This window comes from Hyperoodon ampullatus (genome assembly GCF_949752795.1).
Source record: "Hyperoodon ampullatus genome assembly, chromosome: 5".
NCBI lineage: Eukaryota > Metazoa > Chordata > Mammalia > Artiodactyla > Ziphiidae > Hyperoodon > Hyperoodon ampullatus.
This window is the reverse complement of record NC_136918.1, coordinates 80964581-80972775: the sequence shown is the minus strand read 5'-3', so window position 1 is coordinate 80972775 and position 8195 is coordinate 80964581. Positions and strand designations below refer to the sequence as shown.

The 8195-nt window shown below is 42.7% G+C and overlaps 1 protein-coding gene across 1 annotated transcript in view; it reads left to right on the top strand.

Moving 5' to 3' along the window:
• Nucleotides 1–3982: 3982 nt before the first annotated feature.
• CFAP91 (cilia and flagella associated protein 91) overlaps nt 3983–8195 on the top strand; it is a gene marked incomplete at its 5' end in the record, with an annotated part of 155610 nt that continues 151397 nt past the window's right edge. Inside the window, one exon of the mRNA XM_079704207.1 lies at nt 3983–4106. Coding sequence (XP_079560333.1) covers nt 3983–4106 — 124 coding nt within the window. The remainder of the gene's footprint in view (nt 4107–8195) is intronic.

Genomic DNA, 8195 nt, shown 5'->3' with positions numbered 1-8195 from the left:
CAAGCAGGCATTCTGTGGATGGGATGACAGGCCTGGTGATGTAACAAGAAACAACTAAGGAAATACTTTCTAAAATCTCTCTCCACGATAAAGGTATTCTTAGCCATTTTTCATGCCTAACTAACCCCAGGTATGGAGACTTTATCAAGTAAGGGTGGATACTTGAAGTTGGTAGAGAAGGAGTGACACCATATGCTGAGAGAGAAGAATTACAAGGCTTGAATTCTCACTTGTCTAGTTAGTAGGTTCAGCAGAAACTTTGTGTAGTATTTACATTTCTGCTGCTGCCAAAAATATGCTTTCCAATTGCTGCAGATAAATACGTGCTGTACATAAATTCTCTATAGCTTTTCAAGAACCCTGAAGTGTCTGAGATTTACCCTGTTTGCCTGCCACAGTTCCATGAATGCTGGTAGAAGCCAGCAAACTGCTGAGTCAGAGATGAAGGATCATTTATTACTTATAGCAGAAGCAACCAAGTATCAGAATTTTTGCACCACTTTCCTGAGCCCCAGTTCCCACAGGGTGATGTGAAGAAGGCCAGGTGACATCACAGATGTTTCAACACAGAAAAGGAAGCTTAGGAAACCCAAATCTTTAATAATGGGCAGTAAGAAAGATTGCCCTTTGCTCAAAAGGAGACAGGATCTCTGACTTCTAAGGCTGTAAGCAAACCTGCCCCTTGCTCCAGAGACAGACATTATTTCTATTGTCCAAGGTTGTTTCCTACGCAAAGGAAAGGGCAGACAGCTACCCCCTTACAAGACAAGCAGACGCATGAGAGACCCATGGAGAACTGTCTCCCAAACCTGCAAAGTGTAACTTTGATTTTAATGAACCTGTATTATTGACTAGCACCCCTCTCCAGCTTAATTTCGTAAAGATTGCATATTAGTCATTTCTTGCTGCGCAACAGTATTTCCACAAACCTAGTGGTAATACACATTTATTTGTTATTATCGCACTTCTGTACTTAGGCATCTGGGAATGGCTTAAGTGGCTCCTCTGGTTAGGGTCTCAAGACGCAATCAGGATTTTGGCTGAGACTGTGGTCTCATCTGAGGTTCTACTAGGGAAAAATATGCTTTCAATCTCATTTAGGTTGTTGGCAGAATTCAGTTTCTTGCAGTTGTAGGACTGAAGGATTTGGTTTTTCACTTGCTGTGGTCAGAGGCCACCCTCATCTCCGAGAGGCTACCTGTAGTTCCTTGCCACTTGGGGTTTCCAAACATGGCCACTTGCTTCCTGAAAGCCAGCAGGGGAGAGAGTGAGCAACTCCAGCAAAATGGAGTTAACTACAGTCTATGTAAAACAATCACGTCGTCATATATAAACCACTACATTTGACATATTCTATTGGTTAGTGTCTTCCAATATGCTTATCAAGGGAGCTGGCTGTTGGCTACTTCAGATAATTTATCTGATAGGGTGAGGAAAAGTCTTTCTGAGGAGGGGACATGCTAGCTGAGACTTCAGATGATGAGGAGTCAGCAGGGATAAGATGCGGGTAGGGGTGAGGAGCATTCTGGGAAGAAGGAACAGAAAGTGGGAAATGTAGCTATACCTGAAGACAGAAAAATATTACCATGCCATCATAACATTGTATTTTACACGTTTTTGAGTCTGTTTTCTCCATCATACAGTGAGCTGTACAAATTATCTTAGATCTTCAATACCTATTTCATAGTAGACAGTAAAGTTATATTATAAATGGATGGATTTATTCACTTAGGAATCATTTTGTTAAGCTTTCAGGTACCAGGTACTTCAGAGATACAAATGACATGTAAAGGCCTGTGCCCTCAATGAACTCACAGGTGTGGACAGCAAAGTTGCAAACAATTACTAATACAAGGTGGTCAATGCCATTGGTGCTACTACAGCACTGGAAGAAAGAAAGAAGCCTTGGTCTATTTGGGTGATTTGGGAGACTACATAAAGGTGGCAAAATTAGCACTGAGTCTTGAAGAATACCTAAATTAGTTGAGGGGCGTAAACAGGAAAAGGCATTTTAGGCAAAGGAATCAGTGTGAGTGGCCAAATATCTGGCTGGTTTGCAAAAACCCCAAGAAGTTCAGAAGTAGAGAAAATAAAACCAGGAGTATGTGTGGAAAGAGGGATACCAGGCCAGGAGACTCATTGAAGTGTCTGTGGATTATATCAAAAACACAAAGACGCTAACTCTAATGTGCGACACTAGCCAAATGGGATAATTTGAGCATCATAAAGCATAATGATCATAACGGATTAAAAGAATCTGATATGTAAAAATGCATGCATTCATAATGATACTAATCAAAGAAAATCTTATTGGTTGACATCGGAGGTTGCTAGGGCACCAACTCATTTCTGTGAAATTTGATAACTAAAGTGAAAGAATCCAGCATTCATGCAGACTTTTCTCTATGATCCCTGTATTTCAGGATAACCAATGAGTTGGTGAGGGAAAGTTCTTTTTACAGAGGAATCCCAAGTAATAAAGAAAACTATTGAAGGTATCAGAAATTCACTGTTCTAGCATAAAAGACTTAAGAGATACCAAAATGCAATGTGAAGACTTTTCTTTTGATCTTTTGATCAGAAAAAAACAATTATTGAATGACATCTTGGACTCAACCAGCGACATTTGAATACATACTGAATATTAGATACATAGGAATTATTAATTTTGTTAGTGTTGACAATGGCGATTAAATTAAAAATCCTTATCAGTTGGAGATGCAGATTAATTTAAGGGTAAAATAATGTCTGGGTTTGTTTTAAAATACTCAAGCAAAAAGGGGAGGTAGGCGATAGACGAAACTAGATTGGCAAAATGTTGATAATTGTTGAATCTTGGTGATGGCTAGTGAGGGTTCATTATTAAAAGTGGATTCATGGGCCTCCCTGGTGGCGCAGTGGTTGAGAGTCCGCCTGCCGATGCAGGGAATACGGGTTCGTGCCCCGGTCTGGGAGGATCCCATATGCCGCGGAGCGGCTGGGCCCGTGAGCCATGGCTGCTGAGCCTGCGCATCCGGAGCCTGTGCTCCGCAACGGGAGAGGCCACAACAGTGAGAGGCCCGCGTACCACAAAAAAAAAAAAAAAAAAAAAAAAGTGGATTCACTTTTGCCTATGTTAAAAAATTTTCCATAATAGTTTTAAAAAGCAGAGCCAGTGCCTACTACACCACATCATCTTCAGCTGATTTAATGCCCAGGGCTCAGAAAAGGGTAGCAGAATGCGGATCAACAGTTACTAATTACCCAGCCCACCCCAAACGCTGATACCCACGGCCAGAGCTCAGTGTGCCAAAGGCTGACGTTCACGAGCTTGGATTCCTCAGCTCGAACAAGCCCCGCGGAAAGGGGATGTCCGAACTGAAAGCCCCCAACTATTCTAGAAGGTGCTGAGATTTCCCAGGCATTTCCGAAAGAGGCTAACGGAGTGTAACTGGCCGATGGCTGCAGGATTTAAGCAGCAGCCTTTTCCCCAGCCTGCGGCCCCCTGGCCTTGACCCTGGTGGGCGGCTAAATGCTCGTGGTTTGGTCACCGGAGTGAAGTGGGAAGCGAGGCCGTCCCTCTCCCTTCCCTCCTCCCCTCCCGTCCCCAGGCCTGCTCTTCTTTCCTCCTTTCTTCCCCCTTCTTCCCGCACCCCTCAACGTTCCTCTGCTCTGCGCACTTCCCGGTCCTTCCGCTCCTGCGCCTCGCCCCACCCATCCCTTGTCATCACTCGGCTCCTCCTCCCCCAGCCAGCCCCGCCCCTCCCTTCACGAGCCCCGCCCCGTATCTTCGCTCAGCCCCGCCTCTCCTGCTCCTCGCCCCGCCCCTTCCTTGTCGTCACTCGGCTCCTCCTCTCACACGCGAGTCCCGCCCCTCTCTTCTGGATTAGCTGTGTGTCCTTGCTCAGCCCTTGCTCCTCGCGGGGGTTACCATAGCTACGTTGCACGCCGCATCTCGGTCTCCCTAGTCGGTCCTGGCTGGCCGCAGGGAAGAGCCGGCACCATGAGTCACGTAGTGACCGTCGAAGAGCCCCAGGCCAAGCCGCAGGTGTCTCAAACCCGGTGCGGAGGGAGGTCGGGGCCCTGGAGCAAAGTCTCTGCCAATCGAACATATGATTTCCTATACGGTAAGGGCGGCTCCAGACCTCCCTCCTGAGTTGCCGACTCCTGGGCCAGGTGGGACCTGGCCGGGGGCGCGGCGGACAAAAGACGAGCCTCAGGATGGATCCTTTGCCCGCGGTCGTCTTCTGTTGGGTGGGGGCAGCTCCAAGCCCCCGAGGTGGTGGTTCTCTCGCGGCGGGGGTGGGGTGTCTCGGAGACCGCAGGTGCGCTCTGCATCTCAGAGCACTCTCCACCCTCTTTTTCTGATAATCTGCACAGCTTTAAGCAATCGTCCTGAATCCTGTTCCTGGCGTTCTGACTTGGAGATTCACTCAACACTACCGCATGCAAACTGCATAAAATGCCCAAAGAGAGTGCCTTTCCTGCTCCCATTCCCTGGGCAACTCCAAATTTGGCATTCTAGGTAAAGAAGGGCCAGTTTATCTCATCTTTGTTTTCAGATTTCTCTTTTCTTTGCCGGTACGCGGGCCTCCCACTGCTGTGGCCTCTCCCGCTGCGGAGCACAGGCTCCGACGCGCAGGCCCAGCGGCCATGGCTCACGGGCCCAGCCGCTCCGCGGCATGTGGGATCTTCCCGGACTGGGGCACGAACCTGCATCCCCTGCATCGGCAGGCGGACTCTCAACCACTGCGCCACCAGGCAAGCCCAGGTTTCTCTTTTTTTAAAGCTTATTCTTATCCATCAAAGTGTTGCTTATAAACTAGGTCCACTAGGTCCTTTGGGCCAGTAAAAGCCCCGGTTTATTTTAATGACCTGATTGTTCATTTATGTTCTGTCTCTTCTACTGGACCATAAGTTCCCTGAGTTCTTTAAGTTCTTGTTCTATACATTTTTGTAGCCTTCTCAGCACTTATTTCAGTGCTGGTACATATGTTAGGTGCTATGTAATTTATTATGAATTATTTGAATTATTGAATTTACTACTATAATAATTATAATCAGTAAAGCATGATTTTTTCCAGTTTTGCCCTGTCACCCTACTTTTAACCACGTGGTATCTCCTCTCGGAATCCCAGGGTCTCCTTTGGATGGGAATCTTTAGGGTAGCCATTTCCTGGTGTTGGGAATGTGTAATGACTGCTTACATTTGTATAGTACTTTACAGTTAACATCATTCTTTTATAAATCTTACCTCACTTATATACAATTTTGCATTTAATTTGACTTTAATGCTTTGTATCTCTCAAGTGCCTCACTCGAAGTGCCCACAATACTTTGTCACTTCCCTGAATCTACATTTGTTGATGGACTAGTAGCTACACTAATTAAAGTCTTTTAAATATGATATATTTTTCCCAGCTTCCAAAAATATTTTATAGTACTTCCTGGGTTTATCAAGAGCTCTTTCCTCCTTTCTTTCCCCCCAGAATCTGCAATTTATTATAGTTTTCCCAAAAAGTAACCATCATATTTTGGGGTTTGAAACACTTCCTCATCGTCACCATTACTTGGTTGTGACAACTTCCTGTGCTTCTTAGAATTATTTTTTCAATATGGGTAAATTGGCTGAGGGGCTCTTTCATGATTTTCATGGAAAAATTTCCCTCATTAAATTCATGGGCTTTTGATAACATTAGGCCTGGGAGCCGAAAGGATTGGTGTTCGAATCAACTGCCAATCAATAAGTTGCCAACTTCTTTATTTTTTAATAAATTTTTTTAAAGTATGGTTGATTTACAATACTGTGTTAGTTTCAGGTATACAGCAAAGTAGTTCAGTTATTTATATATATATAGTTCAGATTATTTTCCATTGTAGGCTATTATATTTAATTTACAGTAAATCCTTGTTGCTTATCTATTTTATGTATAGTAGTTTGTATCTGTTAATCCCATACTCCTAATTTATCCCTCCCACCTCCCTTTCCCCTTTGGTAACCATACGTTTATTCTCTATGTCTGTGAGTCTGTTTTGTATGTATAATATTTGTCTTTGTCTGACTTACTTCGCCAAGTATAATATTCTCTAGGTTCATACATGTTGCTGCAAATGGCAATATTTCATTCTTTTTCTATGGATGAGTAATAGTCCATTGTGTGTGTGTGTGTGTGTATATATATATAAATATATATAGACCACATCTTCTTAAGCCAATCATCTGCTGATGGGCACTGGGTTGCTTCCATATTTTGGCTATTGTAAATACTGCTGCTATGAACATTGGGGTGCAGGTATCTTTTCAAATTAGAGTTTTCATTTTTTACAGATATATACCCAGGAGTGGGATTAGTGGATCATATGTTAGCTCTAGTTTTTTTTAAGGAACCTCCATACTGTTTTCCATAGTGGCTGCACCAATTTATACATTCCCACCAACAGTGTAGGAGGGTTCCCTTTTTTCCACACCCTCTTAGGAATTTATTATTTATAGACTTTTTCATGATAGCCATTTTGACCACTGTGCGGTGATACCTCATGGTGGTTTTGATTTGCATTTTAGTCATGTTGAGCAATTTCTCATATGCTTCTTGGCCATCTGTATGTCTTCTTTGGAAAATGTCTATTTAGGTCTTCTGCCCATTTTTTATTGGGTATTTATTTATCTATCTATCTATTTATTTATTTATTTATTGCCACATTGGGTCTTCATTGCTGCGTGTGGGCTTTCTCTCTTTGCAGCGAGCAGGGGCTACTCTTTGTTGCGGTGCGCAGGCTTCTCATTACGTTGGCTTCTCTTGTTGCGGAACATGGGCTCTTGGTGTGCAGGCTTCAGTAGTTGCAGAACGTGGGCTCAGTATTGCGGCACGCAGGCTTTAGGGAAGGGCTTCAGTAGTTGTGGCACATGGGCTCAGTAGTTGTGGCTTACGGGCTCTAGAGTGCAGGCTCAGTAGTTGTGGCACACAGGCTTAGTTGCTCCGCGGCATGTGGGATCTTCCCTGGACCAGGGGTCAAACCCGTGTCCCCTGCATTGGCAGGTGGATTCTTAACCACTGCGCCACCAGGGAAGTCCCTGTTTGTTTTTGATATTAAGTTGTGTGAGCTGTTTGTATATTTTGGTTATTAACCCTTTGTTGGTCACATTGTTTGCAAATATTTTCTCCCATTCCACAGGTTTTTTCAGTTTGTTGATGGTTTGCTTTACTGTGCAAAATCTTTTAAGTTGAATTTGGTGCCATTTGTTTATTTTTGCTTTTATTTCTTTTGCCTTGGGAGACTGATCTAAGAAAATATTGCTACAGTTTATGTCAGAGGATGTTTTCCATATGTTCTCTTCCAGGAGTTTTATGGTTTCATGTCTTATATTTAGGTCTTTAAATCATTTTGAGTTTATTTTTGTAAATGGTTTGAGGGAGTGTTCTAATTGCATTAATTTACATGTAGCTAGCTGTTCAGCTTTCCCAGTACCACTTGTTGAAGAGACTGTCTTTTCTCCATTGTATATTCTTGCCTCCTTTGTCATAGATTAATTGACCATAGGTACAGGGGTTTATTGCTGGGCTCTGTATTCTGTTCTGTTGATCTATATGTCTGTTTTTGTGCCAATACCATGCTGTTTTGATTACTGTAGCTTTGTAGAATAGTTTGAGGTCTGGAAGGGTTATGTCTCCAGTTTTGTTCTTTTCCCTCAGGATTGCTTTGACAATTCTGTGTCTTTTGTGGTTCCATATAAATTTTAGGATTATTTGTTCTAGTTGTGTGAAAAATGTTATGGGTATTTTGATAGGGATTGTATTAAATCTGTAGATTGCTTTGGGTAGTATGGCCATTTTAACAATACTGACTGTTTGACTCCAAGAGCATGGGATATCTTTCCATTTCTTTGAATCATCTTCAGTTTCCTTTATCAATGTTTTATGGTTTCCAGCATACAGGTCTTTTACTTCCTTGGTTAGGTTTATTCCTAGATATTTTTTCATTGATGCAATTTTAAATGGGATTTTTTTAAACTTTCTGATATTTAATTGTTAGTCTAAAGAAATGCAGCAAATTTCTGTATATTAATCTTGTATCCTGCTACCTTGCTGAATTCATTTATTAGTTCTAATAGTTTTTGTATGGATACTTTAGTGTCTTCTATATAGAGTCTCATGCCATCTGCAAATAGTGACAGTTTTACTTCTTCCCTTCCAATTTGGATACTTTTTTATTTCTTT